This window comes from Erpetoichthys calabaricus, chromosome 12 (genome assembly GCF_900747795.2).
Source record: "Erpetoichthys calabaricus chromosome 12, fErpCal1.3, whole genome shotgun sequence".
NCBI classification, from domain to species: Eukaryota; Metazoa; Chordata; class Cladistia; order Polypteriformes; family Polypteridae; genus Erpetoichthys; species Erpetoichthys calabaricus.
This window is the reverse complement of record NC_041405.2, coordinates 30,392,188-30,419,436: the sequence shown is the minus strand read 5'-3', so window position 1 is coordinate 30,419,436 and position 27,249 is coordinate 30,392,188. Positions and strand designations below refer to the sequence as shown.

The following is a 27,249-nucleotide window of genomic DNA, read 5'->3' as shown; positions in this document are numbered from 1 at the left end:
TTGGGATACAACACATAGTACAAACTGGACCCCATAGCAATTCAAGCCAGCCAACAAAATTAAATAACATTCTTAATCCTGCTCAAGTCAGTTAAGGCTCATGTTTGGGGCATAGTGGGACTTGAGTAATTGAACCTGGACAGGACTGCTAGTCTACATGCACAATTAAACACATTTTCTTATTCAGTGAGAAGTAAATGAAAAAATATACAATCAAAGCTTTCAATTTAGACTCACCTTTGCATCGGTACCCATCACCAGGTCTTTTAGCTCAAGAATCTTATCATTGATAGAGGAGCGGTATCTTTTTTCAATAATGTTGTGAGTGGTTCGACGTTCACCCTCTTTCAGGCCACCACCTCCTCCCATTTCTTGTGACATCTTCACTCCACCTCCACCAGAAGTAGACACCTGCTTGATAGGCATCTTCTCTGGGCCCACCACAACAGGCAATGTTGTGAGGATGGCGCTGTTCCCACTCACCAAGGTCTGTCCAGAAGAATGGAAATAGGGAATGATTAGTGAGAGGACTAATGAAAGAATTAGGCAAAAGCAGAACTTAAATGGAAAAAAATCATGGCAGATATAATAATTAAAACAGTACCATCAAATCATACCTAACACATAATTTCACTTTTATTAACATTTAGACATGCTTGGGCAAATTGGATGATTGTTTGTTGTTTTTAAATTGAGTGCCCAAAATATTGGGATATTAAACAGATGCAGTTTTCTCTGTCATCAAATGGTATACTTCTAATAAATTTAGTTCTGGTAAAACAACAAGCCTCTCAAAATGTATACTTCACAATGAAACAGTAAGCATTGTTCAGAAATAGCCAGCTTTATTAACCTATAAATGGCATCTAGCATCAAGATTACTCCGATTGTAACAAAAAAGTAAAGATTTTAAAACTGTCTTTAACTCAAGGACAATAAAGCAGTTATAAATGCTTGCAATAATGACCTTATAATACTTAAGACACTCTTAAGAAAACTTGAGATACCCCTTAGAAATAACTGTTTTGATGTAGCTTTAGATGTAAACTACTTTATGTATTCAATTTCTTTTACTGTACCTTAACATGTAAAAATATTTACTTTGTTTGGTTTAATCTGTGACCTGCAAGGGGGATAAAGTGCCCACTGGAACTGAATAATCTCTCTGACATTACACTGGATGGCAGAATGTATAAAAGCTATATAAATGTAATGAATTATTATTATTATAAAAGCTTCCATAGTCCTTCCAACACTGGATCTTTTTCTGCTTGAATGGATCGCAATGAACAATAGCTAAATGTATCCGACTTGTAATCTGAGCAAAACTTGCATTCACTTTTTAGTAGATGGAGGTTTCAATGATGTTGTCTATCCAAAATAGCCCTTCACAAACAGTTTATTTGCAAGTCTCCTCTGATTAATTCACACATTTGGGATTGCCGGAATGAATGAATACAGCCGCTCTGGCAAAACGCTAAAGTTATGGGTTTATATCTCATTAATCCTTTACTCTTTATGGCTTTATAGTCATTTCTTTTCTCTTATTTTAGTCATTAAGTATCTTGCATGTGGCAAGAGAACAAACACAGGTTTCAAACAACTATAAATATGGCTATAAACGTCTAATATTATACTATATATAGGGCTTGAAATTCATTTTTGGAAATGGGGGTGAGGAGGTTCTATTCTTAAAATTAACACAACACAGTTTCAGACTTAATCCTTTACGATGGGTTCAAGAGCTCTGAACCACTGTCACTTTCTTTCACCCTACTCATATTAAAGCGCCAGATGCCCAATTTTCATGCCATGCAAACATGATCATGTATGTTTTAGCAAATGCTTGTTGGTGTTTCTAACACAAACCACATTTTATATATTAAAAAAAAACACAGCAGTCAACAACTGTTATAATTTTAAATAAAAAAATGACACAGTGTAATAACCAGTACAAACCAGTAACCATCCCATTCCTAGTATGCAGAATAATTTAAAAGCTCCTCCCTCTCTCTCTCTCTCTCTCTCTTTCCATCCAGTACAGCCAACTAGAAAATCATTACTGATTTTGTTGAATCCAATTTAGGATTAAGGATGGAACAGCAATTTACCCCAAAAATTCAACATTATCACCATTAAAGGACAAAAAATATATTTCATCACAGCATCAGAAGATATAAACTTTGAAATCAAACAGTCTCCAAAAGTATAACTCAGTAAGAAAAAAACATTGGCTCACCGGGACTTGGAGGGCAGTTGTCTGGAGAGGTGTGGTCAGTGTGGTGATGCCTGGGTTCTGCATGGTGGACAGAACCTGCGTTCCATCTGGCTTCAGTGTTGTAAGAACCAAAGAGTCTGTCTTGATGATCTGAGGCTGATGGACAAGCACCTGTACAAATTGAACGTAAAGTGTTGTTGGAAGCAATAATAATGGAACATATAATGAAAGACAGAAATAACCCATCATCACAAGAAAGTATTTTCCTTTAAGTTTAAACAGAATTTCAGTTTTTCGATTGGATTAAATAAAGGAAATAGCACATTTTATTAACATGATTGCTATATGCACAACATAACATGAAGGACACCATAAATGATTCATCAGAAACAATAATTCGCAAGTCAGAAACAGGAAAGTTATTTTTTCTACACTAAAACTTTAAGAAAGGTCATGTTTGCTAAATTCATGTTAGTTATTACTGAATATACATTGTAACTGGTAAAAAACTACTAATAAGGCTTTTTACAACAGGCCTACTAGAATAATAACAAAAACAAAAAGTTTATGTCTAGTCTACGGGTCCTCTGGTTTTTGGCTGAAACCTAATTTCTTAATGCCACTGATGCAAATTTCATTTAAACAAAATATTTATCCTTCATTTTGTTAGACTAAATAAAGTGGGATAGGTTCCAGGCGCCTCCATGATCCTGCATTGCATAAGTGGATTTTGAAAATGGATGGATGTTATAAGCAAGAATTGCCCTCTAATTAAACAACTGGGATGAAACAAACAACTGGAGACACTGTGACCCTCCCCAAACCAGAGGATCCCTGCCTAAGGGATGAACTAACCAAAATGTTGTGTTATGAAGAGATATATATATATATATATATATATATATATACACACACACACACACACACACACACACACACACACACACACACAAGTCATTTAGCCCGTTACTATAACGGGCGCTAGAACAGTACTGCATAAACATTAGTAGGAACAGTCTATATTAAATGGAAAGGGACTTTGACCTCACTCTTTTTGTTGGTCGTATTTTTCTTTGTCTTTCAGCCTTTCTTTTGTTGATGTTTACTTGCTGTGCTGACCGTTCTTCGTGGGCTGCCGTCATGTATTGTGTGTCTTTAATTTTCTGCGACAGTAATACTGTCTTGTACGTCCGCTGGCTTGTACGTCTGTAATATACCTTTAATTTTCTCTGGCGGTAATACAGGCGTGCGCGTCGGTAATATGCCTTTAATCTCCTCTGACAGTAATACTGGCTTGTATGTGGCTGTAATATGCGTCACTGTATTGTGTGCCTTTAATTTCCTCTCGCAGTAATACTGGTTTGTATTTCTGTAAAACACCTCTAACTTTCTCTGACAGTAATATCACGCATCGCACCATGCCCCGCGCATGCGCACTTCACCAGAAGACACACACACACGGACACCTGGACGCACAATGGGATTTTATTAAAGAGGATATATAAATAAACGCACACAAAAAGCAGTACATAAACACAAGTTGGTGTAATTGACTGCTTTTTTAATATGCAAGTATGACTGAGTTGGTAAAGATCTACCCTCACCTCAAAAAACTCATCTCACACCCAAAATTCTGTTGAAGTCTTCTGACAATATATTTTTGCTCAATATTTAAAATATTATTACAAAATGCAACCAACTCCAGGAGAGCCGAGTCTTGGAAGCAATATGGGAAATGCTGGACAAGGGGAAAATCTATCACAGTGCTTATTCATATCAACACCTATAGTTGGCCAATCTGGGATCATAAATTAACCTAACATGCATGTCTTCGGGGATGTGTGGGGAAAACCAGTAATATAGCCTCTTGTTATTGGCTTAGGTGGAAAAAAAAGAGTCAGGCTAGCCTTCCACTTACAACATTTACAGGTAATTTTTTTTATGATGGTATTAACCAAGGAAAAGTTTGAAAGTTACATTTGAAGTATGGAATTTAAAAAAAAAAAAAAAAGAACCAGCAATACAAAATGCTGCAATGTTTTGCAAATATTTAAATGATATACACTAAAAATAAGTTTACAGCTTTGGTTAAAAAAAAGGCATCAAAGTTCAATAGAAATCTCGTCCTTTAATTAAATAGCCAAAGTGGAAGAAATGTCTTTTATTTTTAGCAACACTAACCGGTACTTGCTGTACTTGCTGGGATACAGTCTGCACTGTTGGAGGAGCAGAGGTCAGGGTTTGAAAAGTCTGGGTGCACGCTGGTGTCAAGGTTTGAATAGTACTGGCTCCAGTCTGCGTCAGCACTCGCTGGGTTTGTACTTGATGCTGGATTGTCACTGGCTGAACTTGAGATGAAGTCACTAGGCTTTGAACTTGAGGCTGAAGAACTAATATTTTTGAAAAAGAAAAAGAAGGTGAGTGAATTAGTTGAGTGTTTATTTTGGAATCAGCAGTGTAAACCAAGTAAGGTCTAATCTTTTAGTTACTCCTTAAGACATTTAAACATAAGTTTGGAAAAACCAACACACTATAAAGAGGTTCATAGTCATTTGCATTTTTTTTTTTTTTTTACTAAAAAATAGTTCACTTCCTAAATATATATCGAAAACTATCTTTCAATGTTAAACAAACAAAATTATATAATTTTGTGCCATTTTAAAGAAAATGTGGCTAAAAACCAAACTGGTTATTGGCAGTTGTTTTACATTTCCTGCTAAGTAAGCATCATTTCTTTTTTTAAGCGCAGTGTACCCCTGTGATAGCGGCTGCTTAGGCTGCTCATATTGATATTTACTAAGTGCAACAATTATTTTTATGACCAAATGTTTGGAGAGATAGGATGCTGTAGAAAGTACTAATAGAGTCATGCCAATCAACACAATCAATAAAGCAAAGATTGAACAGTAATTCGCCGAACCCATGTTCATTTAATTTGACTCTTCACATTCCCTTTCTCTTCTTGGAGTTCCCAAAAAACTTTTATCAAAATATCAGTATCATTTTATCAAAATGTCTGGATTTTGCAGTAGATCAATCATTGCTAATGATACAGTAGATGCCTAACCTTCGGTGATTTCTTCAGTAACTGTACTGGTTTGATGCACTGTGGACAGTCAGACTGCATGACTGTTCTTTTAACATTAAGAATTTTGGCAAAGAATTTTTTTTTTTTTTTTAAACTTTAGGAATTGTATAACTATTTGAAAACACCATTTATATCATTAGGTCTGTGTGCATATTGAATGTAGTTTGTGTATGTAATTCATTTTAAGTAAGCTGAATTAGGAATAATGCATCTCACATGACTGACTTTGTAGTGCAAGCAAGTTTTTGAAAAGTAATTGTATAATTAATAGTAGTGGAAGAATTCATTAATTGTCTAGATGCACTGACTCAAAAATACAACAATAACATGTAAATATGCAAAAAAAAACATGTTCTGGGCTTAAGTTTAAGTATTATCCAACAAACAAGATCTGGTTAAAATGTGCATATTCCAAGACAATAAATTGTTTTGGGCTCCGTTACTTGCCAACATCTATTATCACCATCCACCTTAATCAAAGAGTGAGTGTCTGGCTGCCATGTCTACGTCATTCCAAAAGTTTATACATTACAAACATTACCAGTGCTTTTATTAATCCCATAATCAATTGGCCTTTAACAGATGTATGCATTGCTTGGTGCACTATAAACTTCAATGCGGATTACTTAAATAGGTAGCACAGCTAGTATTATAGAATCTTAATATATTTAAATTAAAATTTTCTTTCAGTGAGTGGCACAAAAACATTGATTGCACTGTCAAATACAAATAAATTTAGCAATAAATAAAACATGAAGTATTCATCCCACTAGCATCAATATTTGGTAGTTGTATCATTGTCAGGGATTATAGCTAAGTCTACACCAGGTTTGTACACCTAGACATTTACGTTTTTATCATTTTTCCAAAAAAGAAAAACATTTTAGTTAAACATATTGTCTACAAGACAGATGTCCACACTTTGTCATAGTTAATCACTGCCAACCCTTGACTTTTTTGTTTTTAACCCATGTTATCAATGTCATTTAAGAAGATGAACCTTTTCTGCAGTCGAAGCACAGATTTTCTTGTGGTAATTTATTCTTTTATTTTTTTTTTCCTCTTCTAGTGACTTCTTTTAATGTCATAAGCCTTTCAGGCTGCAACACAGAAAAAATGTTTTTACCTTGGTGCTCACATTCGTTAAGAACCCTGGAGATTATTGCCTAGTGTCTCAGACAGTTCCTTTCAATCAAACTACCTCCTTGACTACTGGCCTGTTCATCCAAATACTCATTGTTGGAGAATGCTTGGTGCTAAATATGCTCACAGTGGTGCCATATGTTTTCTTTCAGTTTATGACTGCCATTACACTGCTCTGCGAGTTACTTAAAGCTTTTCAAAATGCATTGTTAATATACAGATTTACTGTATTTTGGCTTTGTGTTATACTAGAATAAACATTTGAAGTGATATTAAATAACAACCAAAAAAGCGCACTTATTTTGGAAACATGGTGTCCAATCTTGTGTTTGAATAGTAAAAGGCTGTCCATTTTCTTTACCTGTGTTGTCTAATTCCCTTTTATGGTGGACAGAGACTGGCCTGGCAGAAACAAACCCTAAATGGGGCACACTCACTCATAACAATAGATTTGTAACTTAATCTTACATTAGAAAGAAAACATGTGGATAATGAATAAAAAAAAAATATTAAACATTTATTTTTATAATGTACTTAAAAGGACTGCAGCAGCCAATTCTGTATCTTCCTAGAGATACTGTATTATATATGTAACTGAATTACGTGTGAATAAATAACTGGCCAACACTTACTGAAGTTTATCAAAGCAATTTGGATGTTCGTTTATAAAAAAAATTAATAAAATAAACTTAATATTTAGAAGGATCTGTACAATTTTGCTTTTACGTTGATAATGTTTTGCATTGAATACCTAAGTATTCTATATTGTAACACAATAAAATGTGAAAAAGTCAAAGGGAGGTGACAATTCCACGTGGTCTGCAATTGGCATTTCTGTAACAAACAGGCAAATCACACTTTTATACAATTTCTTTTTCTTTTCATTCAATAAATATTCAAATACTCTGTGACATTAATAAAAGCTGTTAAAGCTACCTATGAGTAACAAATGCATTTTGGGAAAACAATTTGAGATGTTTCGAGACAGGTGCCCTAGAGGAGAAATATAAAAAGTGGAATTAGCAAACCTCTTTCAATCAGTAAAACAAAAAAAATAGATTTTTTTCCTTCTAATAACACCATAACCCAGACAGCACTAGTGCAATAACATGTCCACATGTTCCACCTGTAAGTACCAAAGCCTTTAAACTTGAGAATTGTCTCACAGAAATTCAGCCGCAACTCTTCCAAAAAAGATATTTTATTCCACATGACTGAGAGATTCAAAAATATGTCACATACACACAGATACTAAGGGAGCTTCATATGTGACTTGGTTTTATCAAAAATTATGAGATACAGTTCAGAGATGTGGGGAGGGAATACTAGGAATTTGCATCCCTGTTTATGACATAAATCAGAAGAATACACACACTTAATATAAATAATTCAAAAGACAACCACATTTTATGCAGTCGTCTGTGCTGATAATACAGCAAAGTCTACCTAATGTTGCTGGTGCCACCAATTCCTGCAGCACCAGGTGCAAACACAGGAGCCAATCCTGGATGGCATGCAGAGTCCACCAAAGGGTATACTCATAGGGTATACTCATGAACTGCTTTACTAATATTGACAGTTTTTATTCATAGAAATCTTTTCAAGATATTTTAGAGATGGATGTTGAGTAGGACTGTCCCTTTTTTCCATTGCAGTTCAAGGACATCCAGTCTTCTATTTAACCATACGAGACTGTCAACTCTTGCAGGAACTAACCACCAAGACAGAGCTCAAAACAATTATTATTGGTGAACATAATTCATGCTACTGGAAAATGCTCTGGTCCCTTAAAACCAAAAATTGGATTACATGGGTTTGAGAAAGTTATTGCTACAATCAATCTCCAAGCCCTGACAGGCCTCTGGGAGACTTAGCTCCTCAACAAGAGTTGATCATACTTTCAACAATGCAATGTGGACACCAGGTCGTTTAATGCAATGTGGTACATACAACCTTTGCCATTAGAGTGAGGAGACTCACACATTTCATTAAGCACTGTGGTAAATAATGACAAGGCTCCTGTGTGTGCAGCCAGAATGCCCTGATTATAGTTCTGCCCCTGTCAGTCTCTGTGATTGGACCTTATAAAGCAGAACTTGAGAATTAATCAGATATGCAAGAGTGACCATGACATGATAATAGAGGGCTATCATGGATTCTCATGAACAGCTCATCTTCAAAATCAGAAATACTTGAGGCTGCCAAGATCCTGTAAAATGCACCAGGCCATTCAGAACCTTCTATGGATTTGGTTGAATTATTTCTACAGTATACCGAACTTTGACAGGCCAGGAGGCCCTTGTCTACCTATCTTTTATTTTAATGAAAGGATAATGGGTTTCCAAGGACCTGTGCTGGAAGTCTGTTTCTTTCTTCTCCACTTCTATCAAGTCTTTGGCCTTTTTATTTACTTAATATTAAACTGTGCCAACCAAACAGTACATTTTTTAGCCTTGCTTGGAGTAACAAGTTCATTATTGATTGAGAAATAAAGGACTTTTTTTTAAAAGCAAAATTAAAAATGATCACAAATCAGTTAAACTGTTAATACATACAGTAGATTTATTGTCTTTTAGATGCAAAAATTCATCAAATTAGACAGCATAGCACATGCCGAGAAGGGGGTGAGCAACCGACTGGCTGAGGTCTCGTAAGCTGAGCCTATTTCTGACTTCGTCCTTTATAACTGATAATGTCCCCCTCCAGAGGTTTATTTTCTCCAGGGATGCTGCTGACTGGAGCATTTTTTGTTAACTGGCCATAGTTGCGACAGTTATGTTGATGGAGAGATGCTGTTGGGATCCATTTGTGTTAATCAGTTTTGATTTGTGCATCTTCCTGTTTGTTTAAACAAGTGTATCTTTATGTACATTCATTATGCAACTGCATTCATCTGTAGAATTCTAAAGTACTCTGAGGCTGCACTTAAGTAAAGAGTGCTATAGAAAAATATGCTGAATTGAATTTTGGCCCTGTGTTACATACATTAGAACAGAACTATACAAAATTATTTCTCAGAAAGCCACTGTTCAGTTTTCTATTAACAGAATTCATTTTGATGGTGTAAGGTTTGCTTTTTGCCAAGTTATGGGCATAAAAAAAAAAAAAAAAAGCTATTTCATCTTTTCCCCATTATCTAATTCAGGCTCTTGGGTGTTGGAGACTCTACTAAAAGCATTAGGTTCAAATGGGAAACAGCTTCAGAAAATCCCAGGACACATTCATTTTTGGCTGGCCAGTTTGGATTTGTCACCTAACCTTCTATGCAAATCTTTGGGGAGTAAAATAAGAGCACCATGAAAAACACACAGACACCAGAAGAGCATGTAAATATCACTTTCAAACAGTAGCCAGGCCTATACTAACAAAAAAGTGTTGCATAAAAATAAACTGGCTTGTAACAATACCGTATATAAAATGAAGTGCAAATTAAAAAGGAGAAAAATACTTGTTGTATGCAAAAAGTAGGGAAAGATAAAAAGGCAATACATAGATTGGGAAACAGCTGAGCAAGTGAAGCAGTATCATTTAATAGGCTTGTTAATTCCAGAAAATGGAAGGCACAGCAATGACATTTATGCAGGAAAAAAGTGGTCAAACGTAACTTTCAAATTTACAAGACTGTAGTTAATCAAGTCAAGATTCACATGCAAACAGAACTGCACACTTGTCACACAAAAGAAAACAAGTCAAAACTAAAAGGAGAGAAATGAAGAAACTGGATGCCTTCAGTCAACAGCAAATGATGCTGAGGGCACTGGCTAATTTTTGAGATCAGCCTTTGCTGGGATAAAGGTGGGTGGGTGGGTGGGTAGGTGGGTGGGTGGGTGGGTGGGTGGGTGGGTCTGGGGTGGGTTGAATGCCTTGATCTGAAAACAAAAACAGCTTATAAAATGACCACAAACAAGAAATAATTTGCTGACTGGCAGTTCAGCAAAGAACATGTAAATGAACCCTCATCAATACCTAAACATTGTCACTCAGAAGATGAGTAAAACAGTTTTAAATCTCACCCTGGAATCCTGTAGTAGGGCTCTGATAGATGACAGGATGCTGGATTATCCTGGTTTGAGCCTGACTTGGCGTCAGCATAACAGTCTGTGTTTGAGTTTGTGGCAGTGACTGCTGAATATGTTGTGGGGGTCTGGGTTGGAGCAAGGGAGCGCCGCGGGCTTGGGCACTGCCCATAGAAGACCCCAGATTAGTCACTGGCACCAGCTGAGGGGTTTGTGCAGGACTCAGAGTTAGGGGCTGAGGTGACTGGTTTACAGAGGCAGGGACTAATTGGGGGGCAGCCTGAACTGGACTCACCCCAACAGACTGGGGTGAGTATAACTGCTGCTGGGCTGGGTGTTGGGTCTGTGGGTGGGAGGGTGTCATCATCTGTTGCTGTTGCTGCTGCTGTGGTGGTGATGGTCTGAAGTTTCTGAGTCCAGCATGAACAGTAGGATCACTGGAAGGTGCAAGGTTAGGATTCAGCTGGTCCTCAAAGAGATCAGGAAAATCTCCAACTTGATTGCTGACAAACTGCAACATTTCTGTAAGAAATAAAGATTTAAATATCAATTTACATGGCCTTCACTGGATAAAACATTCAAGATGATAAGTCTAATACAGAAACACTATACCTTTAGTAAGTTACCAAGGGCAGATGGACATGAAGCCCCAAGGAGACCAGATGACAAGCACTGTATGAAAGAACATAAAATACCAAGGCAAAAGTGGAAGTCCACAGACAAACGTCAAAGGAATATGATGCACCAAAAATAACAGTTTGTTACCTGTTACATATGCTGTGTTCATTGTGGTGATGGTTGAAAAAAAATTATAATCTCATGTTTTCATAGAGAACAGAGTTCACAAATTTCTGCCAAGTTATTTTTTATGTTTTACGTACCCCATGTGGTTTGTATTCATGGTAGAAAAAAAACAATTGTTTTCATTGAGAATGGAGCTATATTTTATGATATAAGAGAATTTAGTATAGGTCTGCATTGGGTCAATACTGAAGAGCAGCAAACAATATTAAAAAGTCACATCCATTTTCCGTTCTAAACGAAGATCTGCTTCTCACCTTAGTGCTCCACAGTTTTAAATTTGTAACCAAACAATTCATACGTGACTAAAGTGTGCATTCTCAAATTTTATTAAAATGGTGTTTTTATATATTTTGGTGTCACCATGTAAAATGGAGTATTAAACAGGACTACTTTAATATACATACCAATGCTATGTCCCAAACATTATGGTGATTAATGTGCCCTAAAATGAATAAAAATGTGCCCTGTTTGATTACTAATTTAGAACTTCGTAGCAGAGAAACAAATCAGGGAACAAATGTGCCTTTGTCTCAAAAATTATGGAGGGCATTGTAAGAGATAAACAAATTTCATTTTTTGGTGGACTATTCCTTTCAAGGGAATGATGGGTATCATCTTAATATCTTTGGTATTACCAATTCTAGCAGCAACTCAAATGGAAGTGGAAATTTTAATGATACACAAAGTAGAGGGCAGAATCTTGGGGCTATCTATGTCTGTATCAAAAATGTGGTTTCTCTTGCCACATTGATAGGCTGAAAGAAAAAAAAACTATCACTATGTTTGAGTGTTTGGGATTTACTTTACTGTAATGACCAAGTGCAACTTTTTAAGAACCAGCGGAGAAAGTACTTTGACTTATAGTCTACATGTAAAGACACATTAATTGTAGTAATAGTTGTATTGTCATGTGTACAGAGTACAGTAACATTAATAACAGTAACAATAATAAGTCGTTACATGGATAAGGTGCTTTTCTAGGCACCCAAAGTACTTTACAAAGACAGAAGTGGAGCCACTTCAATCATCACCAATGTGCAGCATCCACCTTCTTGTGTCAGTATGGTCACCACACATTAGCTATTAGGTGGTGATCAGGTGTGACAGAAAGTTTGCCAATTAGGGACAGAGGATGATTACGAGGCCAGAAAAAACAGACCATGGTGAGCAAATTAGATAGGACAGTGGGGTACACCCTATTCTTTTAAAAAAAATAACCAGGGATCTTTAATGACACACACACACACACACGCACGCACAGTCTCAGGACCTCGATTTTATGTCTCATGTGAAGGACAGCACCAATTTTTACAGCAGTGTCCCCGTCACTGGACAGAGACATTGGGATCCACACATAGACCACAGGTAAGTGCCCTGTGATGACATCACCAACAATACTTCCAGCAGCAACCAAAGCTTTTCCTAGGTGGTCTCCCATCCAAGGACTGCCTGGGCTCAAATGTAGCTTCAGGTAATTTACCTGTTAGCTGCTGACATAAAGAAACATGAACAATGCAGAAAATACTCCTGATATGGAGCTACAGCATTATATCAGAGATGTTGTGTAGCACACTGGGACATCAGTGACCTGTGGATTACTGGGACATCAGTGACAGGGAGCACTCTATGACATCAGTGGCATGCGGCCCACTGGGGTGTCAATTATCAAAGATGTAAGGAGACATCGGTAATGCCAGTGATTTGTAAATCGATGAGCTACACACTCAGTTGCCAAGATGTCATCACAATGGGTTATCCATATGTTACTGATACTTGAATTCCCAACAAACATGCAACATGTCAATTAAAAGTAAGAATGACACACAGATTGTGAAATTAGTTAAATAAAACTTGCAGCCCAGGGTGTCTCTAGGACTGGACTTGACATCTACTGTGCTAGGGCAATCAAGGGCTCAATTTTATTTTTTTATTTATAATGCACTGTGATCTTAGTCATTACAGCCAAATGAAAATTAAATGAAAATCCTTTTGTGAATAAGCAATGGCAATTGTACTAATAGAAGAGTTAGAGAAAGACAAACAAAAATGATCAGAGTCAAGGTTAAGTGCCATATTTCCTTCAAGCGTCCCTCACTCTGAAGTCACTACTGGTAAGACTAGAGGTATGCTTCAGCTAGACAGGACACCGGCATATTCTGATCTCCTAAACAAACAATTCAATTACATGCAGTGGTATTTTAGGGAGTGTGTATTTAGGCCAATTGGGATTTCAACACAAAGCAGATTCCACTCCTTTGAACTGTATATGGCTGAGTTGTTGGGGGTAGCCAATATTATATTATTTATATTTGCCTTTAAGTCATATTACGATTTGTAAATGTATCTGTTTTCTGGACTCCGTTGTACAGGTCCTTAAAAGAAAGGTATGTAAATCTTCCTTTCCTTTTGGAGCAAAAAGCTTTTTGTGACCTCTTGTGAAATTCCACATACACTGGAAACAAAGCACCAAGCCAAACAGCGGCCCAACCACACCTCTGCTTAGAATGCTGTCTACAAGCGCAGTGCCACAGCTGTCACCTTTCTGTATTGTGCTGTTAAAATGAAAAAAATCTGGCGCTGGAAGCACTTTCCATTTAAAAAAAAGGAAATTAGACCTGCAAAAATTTTTTTTTGCTTTTAGCAAACTGAAAAGTTAAAAATATAGCTTTGAGCATTTGAAAAATGGTATTGATATTCACAGCAATATTTTAGACGTAGAGCATATTTCAGGACTTTGAAAACATTTTATTGTATAAATACAAAGCTGTCCCTTTGCTAATTAAGCTAGAACAAATATGACAATAGTTTGATCAGTTTTCCCTTTATACAAGGTGGGCCATAAGTTCCATACATATGGTTTTTAACATTTTATTTTTTATATTTCAGATACCCTAAAAAATGCATTTGAATGAAGAGCAACAAATTGAAATCATACTGATGGCCGAGTCAGGAAGCAGTTGCATGGTTGCAATCAAGTTTAGCAGAAAACATGGAACAAATATCAAACGAAACATAAATCATCTTAGGGAACGTATCACCAACGCCATTACAAGCATAACTCCAGCTGTGCTAATATGTGCTCATCAGCAGTGGCGGACACATATTGAAATGTTTTCAAAACAATGGCAGTCATGTAGAGCTTATTACATAAATAAAAATGTTTTTTCATAAAAAAAATGTATGGAAACTTATGGCCCACCCTGTACAATGATGCATGTCCAGGTCTTTGGCATCTATATTGATTTCGGATTCATTTTACAGTCCTCATCCTTCATTTACTCATTCATTTTCCTCTACTTATCTGAAGCCAGGTTGCAGGGGCAACTGTCTTAGTAATGAGGACCATACGTTCTTTCCCACAGCCACACTTGCCTCATACTGTGGGATCCCAAGGTGGTCCTAGGCCAAGAAATAATCCTCCCAGTGAGCCCTGGGTCTTCCCCGGAGTCCCCTCCAAGCTGGTCATGCCCATAAAACCTCCATAGAAAGGTGTCTGGGAGGCATCCGTATTAGGTGCCCATACCACCACAATTGTCTCCTCTTGATATGGAGGTTCAGCGGCTCTACTCCGAGCCTCTCCCAAATGTCTGAGCTTCTCACCCTCTCTCGAAGACAGAGCCCAGCCACTCTGTGGAGAAAGATCCTTTTGGCCATTTCCATCTACAATCTCATTCTTTTGGTCATTATCGAAGGCACAAGAGTGGAGGTGAGGGTAGGTACATAGATCAACTGGTAAATAGAGAGCTTCACATTCTGGCACAGTCCCTTCTTCACCACAACAGACTGGTATAGCGACTGCATAACTGCGCTCACTGTTTGATCTCACTATTCTTTTTCCCCTCTCTCATGAACAAGACCCCAAGGAACTCTTGAGGCAATAACTCCCCACCCACTTAGAAAAGATGGTCAACCTTTTTCCTACTGAGAACAATGGCCTGATCCTCATCCCTACCACTTCACACGTAGTCTCAAACCATCCCCATGTGTGCTGGTGTTCAAAGCCTGATGAAGCCAACAGGAAAACATTATGTGCAAAAAGCAGTGATGTGATTCCAAGGCCCCCTCTCCTCCCCCGGCTGTGCCTTGATAGCCTGTCAGTGAAAATTATAAAGGGGACAGGAAACAAAGCACAGCCCTGGTGGAGTCTCACACTCACTGAGAACACTACGAATGCTTTTCTGAGTATGAGGACACAGCTCTTTCTGTGATTATACAAGGACCACCAAACTCTCCCAGCACCCCCCAACAGAATTCTTAAAGGAACATAGTCACACACCTTCTCCAAGTCTACAAAACACATGTAGACTAACTGGGCCACTCCCATGCCCCCTTCAGAATCCTCATGAGGGTATAGAGCGGTTGCACTGTACCACAGCCTGGACGGAATCCACATTGTTCCTAATGGATCAGAGGTTCCACGACTGGGTGGAGTCTCCTTTTAGTACCCTGGCATAAGCTTTTCCAGGAAGGCTGAGGAGTGTGATCCATGAAAGTTGGAACACACCCTCCTGTCCCCCCTTTTAAAAAGACACCTCCAGAACATATGGCCACAAATCTAATTATACGATTATGAAATCAAGCATGGATGATCTGGTACCAAGTACACTTATGAACCACCTAATGTTTGAACATGGTGTTTGTTATGGACAAACCATGCCTAGAAACAGAAGTCCGATAACAAAACGCCGCTCGGGTTTAGATCAGTGAGGCCGTTTCTCCCAATCACACCTCTTCAGGCATCTCCATCACTACCCACATGGGTGTTGAAATCTCCCAACAGAACTATGGAGTCCCCAGCTGGTACCCTATTCAGAATATCCTCCAGTGACTCCAAGAAAGCCTGGTACTCCAAACTGACATTTGGCATACAGACACAGTCAGGCAGTCAGTCATATGGCAACCTTCGGCCGCACAGAGGCAGTCCTCTTGATCTCCAGTACAAACCCCAACTTGGCATCAGCCAGGCAAGGACTCAATAAGAAGCCCACTCCTGCCCTACACTTTTCCCCCTGGACAACTCCAAAGTAAAGCAGAGTCCAGCCTCTTTCAAGGGCTTTGTAGAGAGGTACCATTCCACATACCAAGAGTCAGTTTGTGTGTCTGGGTTCCAGTCTGTCAAGGCTTCTGCCTTTGACCACCACCCAGATCACATTGTTCCTGGCCCCTATTCCTCCTGTAGCTGGTGGAATTACAGGAGAACTTTACAGTCAGTGTTAAAATACTTGACTGGCAATGCAAAAGTCATGAAAGTCTCTGTCCAAATTATTGATAGAGGAGAAAAACATCATAATGATATCAACTCCCAATAACTGATCTGTCTCCAAATACCTAAAGTGAGGAAGGTATGTAAGCAGATGATGCTGAAGACATTCCACAACATTGATAGCAGCCCAGATAAACTTTCAAGGCTAACAGGTGGTGTCAAGTTTTTCACAGTCCAATCCCTCTGGCCCTTTAATAAGCAGCAGAATAGTTGTATTGTCACATATACAGTGAAATTCTTTCTTGCATGTCCGACTAACATGTCCACTTCCTGGTGACGTGATACACAAAGATACATTAAAAGACTGACCTTCACGTAAGTGTTTTCCATAGACAGTGTTTTTAAATGTCCCCATTTGGAAATCTGGCTTTTTACTGAAGCTCTTTAAATAAATAAATGGATAGATATAAAAATAGTATATATACATACACACTATAATCTGAACACATCAGAAAGACTAAAAAGGTAGAAAATTAAAGCTTCTGGCTTGGCAGTCACAGTCTTCTATACTAAGAGATCAGAGTGAAAAAATGGTAAATCCACATGAAAATCGAGAGCGTTACTGTGGAGGAGTTACAAGTTGACCCTTAGCTAGAGAATATGTCTACAATTAGTAGAATAATAGGGCAAAGGTAGTGGGAAGGAATGCAGGGCAGTGTTTGGTTTTTGTTTTGCAGCCAGTGATACTAGGATAGACACCTTCCCCCTGTGGCCCTTAACTGGTTAAGCCTGTTGGGAAATAAATGCATGGATCTAGCCATGGGTAATCTTTAGAATAATCATATATCAGACATTTACTAGCATCTACCTAGCTCTCATGAACACTATTTATACTTCAAACCCTAATTAATAAATCGACTGTATTTATACAATATGTGCTCTACATATACAGTATGTTGCTGAAGAGATAAGGTAAGGTTCTGTAAACTGCTAATTTTACTGTGATTTTGTTGCATGATGACTGCAAAACAGTTACTGTTACAGCAAAAAAAAAAAAAAATGTTCAGTGGCCATTTTATGTACATTTACCTTATAGGCAAGTAAGTTCTTCCTCTGCCTTCAGAACAGACTAAACATAATCAGGACATGGACTCTACAAGGTGTCCAAAGGGTGGAATGTGAATGATAAGTTGCAAATTAGCCAGAAGATAATCTCTGTCCTACCAGCTCTTTCAATATATCTCCATATCTCCGTGCGGCCTACCCATGTTCCAGAGCTGTCTGTGCTTCCTTGATATGGGACTCAAAGTCAGTCCTGTTAAGTGCTAACAGTGGTGTGTGTGTATGCCCTGCAATGGACTGGCATTTGATCTTGAGTTGGTCCCTGATAAGTATCTTATGCTGTGACTACAAGATTTTAGGCACATTTGAATATCAGTTAAAGTGAAGACTACATTTTAGATTTAGTTATAACATGTGGTCTGATTGATTGGCCTAACACGAAAATGCTTTAAAAAAAAAAAAAAAACACTACAAAAATATTTTTAATGGTCTAGTTAACTGTGACCTAACCATTTTACTTTTGCCTCTGGTCATAGATGTCATGTGAAAATGTAGGCAGCCTGCAAAGAACCGACAATCAACTTAAACAAGGCTGCCAGACAGTACAACTAATAGTGAGAAGACCAAAATTATGAAACTCAGCAATGGCCAAGTAAAAACTCTATAATCAACATCAGGTAGCACAGCAATGAGACTGTGGACGACTTTACAGCAAGCTTTAAGCAAGAAGCACAAGTATTCCAGGAAATGCACTCAAATATGGTCAAAAACAATTGACAGCACTACCATGAAGATTCCTGTATAATGCCTTTGTTTTAACCATTACCATACAGTATATGCGACCAAAACTTGGACAAATACACATTTTGCTTACATTATAAAATAGTTCACAATCTCAAACCACCAGATGCAACGCCGAAGACAGTTGAGACAAAGAAAATGGGGCCCGTTTTGCTCCAAGAATTGTACAGGGAGCTTTTGAAAAGCTTTGCAGCTACCAAAGAGAACACTGCTTTACATGCCCTACAGTACGGAAGGACTCAAGTCTAAGACTTTGGCCACACTTACATAGAAAAATTTGAACATTCGTCTTTTTGTATTCATCCACACTGAAATGGCATTTTCAACACTGAAAAACAATCTTTTCTTGCCGTTTTATTAAGCAGTAAAGTCCTACTGAGTATGACACCAGACAGTGCTGTAAGCAGATTAGATCATTAGAACACGTTTGATGAGAACAGGCCATTCAGCTCCACGATGCCAATGGATTCTATTCAACTTATTTTTCCAAAATTTTACAATACAGAATATCTAAGAAATAAGGCAAGATTTTAAATAAAGTTTAAATATCACATAATCAATACATGTGACCCAAAGAAGCAAGTGTAGGACAAGATCACTGACAATTAGAACGCTGAGTTGGATAAACTTTGGAGGGTCAAGAGGTATGTATGATCTATAATTTTCTGACTTGTTTTGAGGAAAAGTATAAGTTGAGATCTGACTTTAATTCATTTGAAAATCTCAATGAAAGGTTTAATTTCAAGTACTTTTCCAAGATTATCTAGATGTTTACTTTTTAGTCGTGGCAACCCAACACAGAAAGCATGAAGACATGGCCAAGAGGTTTAGTTGTTGCGCAAATAAACATTGGAATGGCCAAGACAGACAATCTAAGCGAGTTTGGCAGCAGTAGTGATTACAGCATCCCATAACTAGCTGTCCTCCTGGGATTTTCTTGCACTACAGTCCATACATATACATTCTGGAGAAGGCAGTCATTATGCAGTTAAATGAGCACCTCAATAAACATGCTATTCTTGATAAATTTCAGTCAGGTTTTAGAACAAATCACAGCACAGAAACTGCACTCGATAAATTAGTAAATGACTTGCGGGTAAATGCAGACAAAGGCCATTTATCTGTTCTCATCCTCTTAGATCTGAGTGCCGCATTTGACACCATTGATCATAATATTCTTAGAAATCGCCAATCGGCAATAATGGATACAATGAGGCTATTAGAAATAAACTGGATGCATTAGGATAAAAAGTCAAGACGGAGGTAAAAAGCTTAGCGGTAACCGTTGACTGTAATCTGAATTTTAAATCGCATATTAATCAGATCACTAGGACAGCATTTTTTCACTTAAGAAACATAGCAAAAGTTAGACCTCTTATATCATTGAAAGATGCTGAGAAATTAGTTCACGCGTTTGTTTTCAGTCGACTAGATTACTGTAACGCAATCCTCTCAGGAATACCCAAAAAAGACATAAATCGTTTGCAACTAGTGCAGAATGCAGCTGCTAGAATCCTTACCAGGAAAAGAAAATCCGAGCACATCTCTCCAGTTTTGATGTCATTACACTGGTTACCTGTGTCATTCAGGATTGACTTTAAAATTCTTATTGTTTATAAAGCCTTAAATAATCTCGCCCCATCTTATATATCAGAATGTCTGACATCTTATATTCCAAATCATAACCTTAGATCCTCAAATTAGTGTCTCCTTAGAATTCCAAGAGCAAAACTTAAAAGAAGTGGTGAGGCGGCTTTCTGCTGTTATGCACCTAAAATTTGGAATAGCTTGCCAATGGGAATTTGCCAGGCTAATACAGTGGAGCACTTTAAAAAACTGCTGAAAACACATTATTTTAACATGGCCTTCTCATAACTTCACTGTAATTTAAATCCCGATACTCTGTATATCTAATTCATTATAATAACTATTCATGGTGGCTCTAAAATGTGTACTAACCCATACTCTCTCTTCTGTTTCCTTTTCCGGTGTCTACTCAAAGCACCGTGATGTTCCAACAGTGATGGATTAAAAGCCAGAAGTCTGCATGACCATCATCATCAAGTCCATCCGTGAGAACCCTAATTACAAAGAGGACTATTTCATTTATGTTAGGTAGAAGGTCTCGTGGCCTGGAACCCCTGCAGATTTTATTTTTTTCTCCAGCCGTCTGGAGTTTTTTTTTTTGTTTTTTCTGTCCCCTCTGGCCATCGGACCTTACTTTTTTTCTATGTTAACTAATGTTGTCTTATTTTAAATTTCTTATTTTGTCTTTTATTTTTCTTTTCTTCATTATGTAAAGCACTTTGAGCTACTTTTTGTATGAAAATGTGCTATATAAATAAATGTTGTTGTTGTTACAGTGTAGTGAGGATTGTGTGATAAATAGTAAAAATCCCATAATTGGCAATTCTAATGGTGACAACACAGAGGAGAATGGCCAGACTCATGCAAGATATCAGAAAAGGCACAAACACTCAAGTAATAGCTCCTCACAACAGTGACCTGTACAACAGCACCCCTGAATAGACAATGCTGTCAGATCGTGAAGGGCTGTAAGAGCAGAAGGAGACCGGGATGACTTCAATTCTTGTCAGTGAACAACTGGCAGATAATGTAATCACAGTAACTTTATCACCAAAATACAATGCCTAAAGATTTGAAAAATATTGCCTGGTTTGAAAAATCTTGATTTCTACAGTGGCATGCAAAATGCAGGGATTAAAATTTGATGAAAACTGCATGACACCATAGATCCATCCAAATTGGAGTCAACAATATAGGTTGGTGCTGGTAGTGCAATGGTGTGGGGAATGTTTTCTTGGTACACATTGGACCTCTTAATAACAAATGATACTCTTTTGAGTGTCACAGTTTACCTCAATGTAATTACTGACCATGTGCATCCCTTTATGAACACAGTCAACCCTTTTTCAAAGTGGATACTGCAGCCAAATAATGTGGCATGTCACAAAGTGCACACGATTTCAAACTGTTTCCATGACCAGGACAGTGACTTCAGTTTAAAACAATGACTGACACAGTTCCTAGGTGTAAACACAATGAAGAAACTTTTGGGGGGTTTGGTGGAGGTTGGCAGCAGTAATGTGTGGTCAAAAAATCTTAAAGATCTGCTTGAGGCTAGTGACTCAGTAAAGAGCACAACTTCTGGGACCTCACTGAATCCATGTGTCAAAGACATCAGGCTGTTCTGGAGGCAAAAAATGAGCCGAACAGGTACAGGACAGGAAGAGCTAATAAAGTGACCACCGAATGTAAATACAGCATATAACTGATTCGATGCTAGACTTGAGAGTATTGAAACCAATATAAATATAAAACAACTGAACAAGTAAGAAAATGTCTGCACTGCACTCATGTGCGACTACAAAGAGACTAATTACTCTGAAAGGTACAATAATACAGAAGAAAAAACTTAAGTGAAAGCGTCATATGAAAATGGCACACAGTAGTGATGGTATAGCATTGCATTAATGCATGAATTACACCAATTGTTTATAAAAAAATGTTTTTGGTTGTGGTATCAAATATTGTGAAATTTCACAGGTTATTGGTTTTGACTACAAAAATTCTGGTATCATGACAGCCCTACTTTTAAATGGCATTTTTTTTTTGCAAATAATAACAATATTAACAATAAAAACCAGCACCAAAAAACTACACAAGTTTTCTTCTAGAATGTTTGAGTGCAAAGTGCAAAAGCAGCAAGACAAATCATGATGGCCTGCTCAGTCAGTCAGTCATCATCCAACCAACCCGCTATATTCTAACTCGGTATAAACAGTTATATGTTGCAGGGCTTGAATCTTTCTGTCAAAATTAAAATAGAGCTGTAGCAGGTTTGATTTAACAGTTAATTTTACTGAAAATCCATCTGAAGGTTATTTGTATTTCTGTTCAGATATGGTAACATTGCCGAAAATGATTTATGTTTAGTATTATTTTCCTACCATCAATGACTTCGGTCTAAGAGTGTTTTCTTGTCAGTCCACAATAAATCTAACTGAGGAGAGGTAGGTAAACCAAGAGTTCCAGTTGGTTTGAACTGTAAATTAACGGAGAAGAAGTGGCACTAGTTATAAGATCTTAAGAGTTAGATATAAAGTTTACAGTTTTAAAACATAAGACTGTATACTTTTTGTGCCTCTGTATAGCATCTTTATTAACCTGAGGTGTTAAGGTGTTTACTTCCTCTAAATCCCTCATACAATAGATCTGACTGAGGAAAGCACTCATGGTGGCTACCCAGCTCAGTTATAAAAGCCTCTGAACCAGACAGTTGGCCCCTGTCTGATGTGTATCTGATAAATTGCAATGCTGCGGTGTCACGCACATTCCACGGGACTGGCTACACAACCACCGGAGCCATATTGTAGGGCAAGTAACTGATGAAATGTTAACCTTTATCCTACTATCTACAAAACAGATGAGCTAGCAACCTGTTACGAATATCTTCAAATTTTCCCATATAGTGTAACAGGGATGGGGGAGCATGTATGGACAACTTATAGAAAGCAATATAACCACTAAGAAAGAAAAAAATATAGTAAAGATATTTCTACATGCATGCCAGCCTCAATGACTTTTGTGACAAACAGAGAGCTGTGAAAGGCACTATAAAACAGACAGATATATAGATGTGAAAGACACTATATCAGATAGATAGAACGACTATACACAACAGATAAGACAGATACAACAACAACATTTATTTATATAGCACATTTTCATACAATAAGTAGCTCAAAGTGCTTTACATAATGAAGAGAAGAAAAATAAAAGACAAAATAAGAAATTAAAATAAGACAAAATTAGTTAACATAGAAAGGAGTAAGGTCCGATGGCCAGGGTGGACAGAAAATGTCCCCTTATAGTATTTATGGGACTTAAGTCTATGAAAAATGTACATTTTGCAATCGACCAATATGTAATAAACTTCATTAATGCAGTATATTTTAAGTGAGAAAAACAAATCAGTACTTTTGGCACTACTGCATCATTATTCAGTTATCTCATTTAAAATCAGCTGTGGAATATAATGTGTACCATTCCTACTCTAGAAAAGTCACTAAATTACCGAGCAATTCGCAAACACTATAATACAGTTCCGACTGTGTCTATATTGGGAACTGTTTATCACTTCTCCCCATAAGCTTTGATGTTTCCATGATTCTACATGATGCTACTTCTTATGGGTGTGAACTGACGTTTAAACGCGGAATAATGGAGCTATCTGTCGTATTGTGCAAGAATGTGCACCCATCTGCTTTTTTATGCAGTGGATACTTTTTTTTACTTACAGTGGGATAATTAAACAAAACACAACCAAGTCTCAAATTTTACAAACTGTGTGCACAACAAAAAAAAAAAAAAAGCCAAACAATAACAGTGCTGCTTGCATCACAGAAGATCTGAATCAGGGCAATTAACGGCGAGACCCCATGTCTGTTGTTCACTTCTTTTCAATAAGATACAAGAGGACTTTGCGTAGGCAGCCAATGTACTATACTGTATAATAGTATAGATGCTAGATTAAAGTATATTATATAGAACATAATATAATAGTATAGAATACTCGCTGAAATATAAAATAAAACGTTTTCCCCAATGACCACACTACCTAAGTGGAGAAAACAGAAACACTTTCTCCGTCTCTCTACCCCTACCCTAATAAAGCATCTATCTATCTACCCCAACCCATTTAAACAATTACTAAACTTCTCTTTCACGGGAAACTCGTAATAAGCATCGGAGTGAGATGGTGCTCTTGTGTCCAAATATGTCTCGTTATTAAGAACGCGTCTCATGGACCATTTAAAGAAAGAAAATGATTAATTCAAACGGAAGCATCTCTTCCACGCCCGGGATGACCACTATGTCAGAGAACAAGGTAAACACGCCCACGGCGCCAGCCCGTGTACATTACCCAGTACTGCAATATAAATTGTTAAATGCATTATGTAAAAATATCACCTTAAGGAAAAGCCACTATCCCTTGTATAAATGGACAGGCTTGCAGATAATATTTTTAAAAATATGTCTTAAATCGAGAATATCAGATCAAAACTTTTCATTGAACAAACTAGCAATCGATATGTAAACAGCTCCATCACTCAGAACGTTGAGAAATGTGAGCGTAAAAGTTAAGTCCAGGAGCGACATCCTGTTGCTTTTAACCCGTACGTTCATACTTATGTTAACCGCTTACCGTCAATGTCCCCCAAGGTGAATTCATCTCCCAGCTCTGATAAGCACGGATCCATCGTCTCCACGGATGTCAAATAATCGCCCTCCATTACGCCGGAGCTCTCTTTGGGGTTTAAAAACCCCCTTCGCCTGAAAGAACCAAATCCGAGTGATTCGTGCTTGTACCAACTATAAGAAACCCAACACTTTTATCGTGTTGTTAACTACTGTTTTCGGAAGAAACCATCTAAAACTGCCCCATGTGCCCTATCTCGGAGCCACCCAGCCTGTTGAAGTCTAGCTTCAACACATTGACCACCATCTTGAGTTTCCGCTGTGACGTCACTTACAAACAGTGGCTGGAATCCAGGAAAATTGCTGATTGGATAGGGGTTGCAAGTTGTTGTCATGAGACCAGTGCAGCTAAGCCAATCACACCGCAAAAGCGACCGTGGCCTGATAGCACGTCACCGATCAGAAGCTTTCTGCTCGTTTTGCATAAAGCCCGCCTACTTATCCAATAGATGGGCTAGTACTGTACATCAATTAGAAAACTTCAGTTGCGCTGCCTTTGACGTTTAATTAATAATTACTTTTCGGTCTGGAAAGTTGCGTGTTGGTGTCAATGACAGTATTGAACAAAATAGCAAAATAATGCTTCGAGCCTGAAATGCTTTTAAAACAAGATACCTTATCTGTAAAGCAATGAGATGCTAAAATGATTACAAATGTACAACCTAACAACATAAAAACAAATTATGAATATGGTCTAATCTTGTATAATTTAAATACGTTTTATTTCAAGGATTTCTGTCACAATTTGATTCCAAGGGAAAGCAACTTAATATAAATAAAAATTCTTATCAAAGATTACTAAACGCAATACGACACTTTCAAACCCGTTTAGTCCCAATTCAGAGTCGGGGGCGTCAGATTCAAATGCATCCGTTTGAGCCCACTTGCGCGAAGTGTGGCCAGTCAGTCTACGGTTTGCACTTGTAGATGACATCAAGTACTTCGTTTTTCGTCAAGACAGTACGAACCAGGACTTCTTTTTGAGGTTAGTCCTTGACTTCAGGGCTGTGCACTTAAAAAATGGTATATAACACACAGATAAAAAACTGACATTGTTCTTGTAGTGTGCATTTCCAATTTGACACACTTAAATAAGTTTAATTAAAAATACATATGTATAGGAATTTAAATATTGCATATGCACGTTTTGTCTTCTAATTTAACCTTTTCAGTCTTAAGAGGAATACACTAAACTGAAGAGACGATAAAAATAAAATTTCCACGAGCCATCCATTTCTGTAAATTCTTTATTAAGCATATGGTTGAATCATCCTAGAACACATCCATATCCCGAAAATGAGAGCTTTCATATAATCGAACGTCTGCATGTCGTGCAGATGCCTAAGGAAACTGGAAAAAGAGGATGGATGCAGTTCCTACACTGCCAGATGTATCTAAGATCCTGAGCTGTAAAGCAGCCTCTTAGACCGCCGTACCATTGCCCGCTTGATTATTTCACAAAATATGTGTATTGAATTAGCTGTTATGACCCTGCAAAGAAAAAGCGGATGGATATGAATACATTGGATCCGGGTGGTTTGAATAAAGCAACATCGTATCTTATTTTTACTACTGTATTACAAATATAGCACAACATGATTTACAGTACGTATTAGAGAATAGCTTAGTCATATCACCTCTCCTCTCCTGGAGAACAACAGTATAGCTTCCAAAGGTTCAAAAATCTTTGTTAACGATATAAAGACAGCTTACAAGTTATTACAAGCTGGGTCAGTAACAGAAGAGTGCAAAAACACTTTAATCAAAAACCATCAAATGATACCAAACCAGCTACAATTATATACTGATAAATAGCCAGGTCATTTATCCAAAAAAAAAAAAAAATCGTTCACATTAAGTATTACGTGTTCCAAATACCCAGCTTCCACTTCAAAAATTTTTTCTTTACTTTTCTTTACTTCAGCACATCATTATTAATCTTTATTTTTTATGTTTTCTTTTTTGGTGCTTCTGAGTGCCACTACCACCTCATCAAAGTCCTGTACCACCTCCTATAATGTCTGAATGAATTCTGACATCTGACTGTATCATTGGACTCATCTTTAAAGACTTAAAAAAACAATTTTTATATACAAAGATTCTACTTCTCTGTTAATTATATATATGTGATATGTAAGTTATTTACTCATTTTTAAACCAATTTTATTTTATTTTATTTTTTTTTTTGCTTGTAGCTATTTCTTTCATATCTTGTAACACTCTTTGAGTTACAGTACATCCATCCATCCATTTTCAAACCCGCTATATCCTAACTACAGGGTCACGGGGGTCTGCTGGAACCAATCCCAGCCAACACAAACAACAAACCCCGGGCAGGGCGCCAGCCCACCGCAGGGCACACCCCCATGCCCACACCAAGCACACACTAGGAACAATTTAAAATCGCCAATGCACCTAAACTGCATGTCTTTGGACTGTGGGAGGAAACCGGAGCACGCGGAGGAAACCCACACACACACAGGGAGAACATGCAAACAGGGAGGACCCGGGAAGCGACAGTACATCCTTTGTATAAAAATGTGCTATTGAAATAAATGTCATTGTTATTAATGACATGAATCCAACCTTTATCTAATATTGTCAGCTGCACAGAAACCACACCCTGGAATGA

General features: G+C 37.6%; 1 protein-coding gene across 1 annotated transcript in view; it reads right to left on the bottom strand.

The window, feature by feature from the left end:
- srebf2 (sterol regulatory element binding transcription factor 2) overlaps nt 1–24,891 on the bottom strand; it is a 61,922-nt gene extending 37,031 nt beyond the window's left edge. Inside the window, exons 1-5 of the mRNA XM_028815320.2 lie at nt 24,565–24,891; nt 10,463–10,987; nt 4,400–4,608; nt 2,240–2,389; nt 238–489 (exon numbers count right to left, since the gene is read on the bottom strand). Of these exons, the coding sequence (XP_028671153.2) occupies nt 238–489; nt 2,240–2,389; nt 4,400–4,608; nt 10,463–10,987; nt 24,565–24,652 (1,224 nt within the window). The 5' untranslated portion in view covers nt 24,653–24,891. The remainder of the gene's footprint in view (nt 1–237; nt 490–2,239; nt 2,390–4,399; nt 4,609–10,462; nt 10,988–24,564) is intronic.
- Between the last annotated feature and the right edge of the window lie 2,358 nt (nt 24,892–27,249).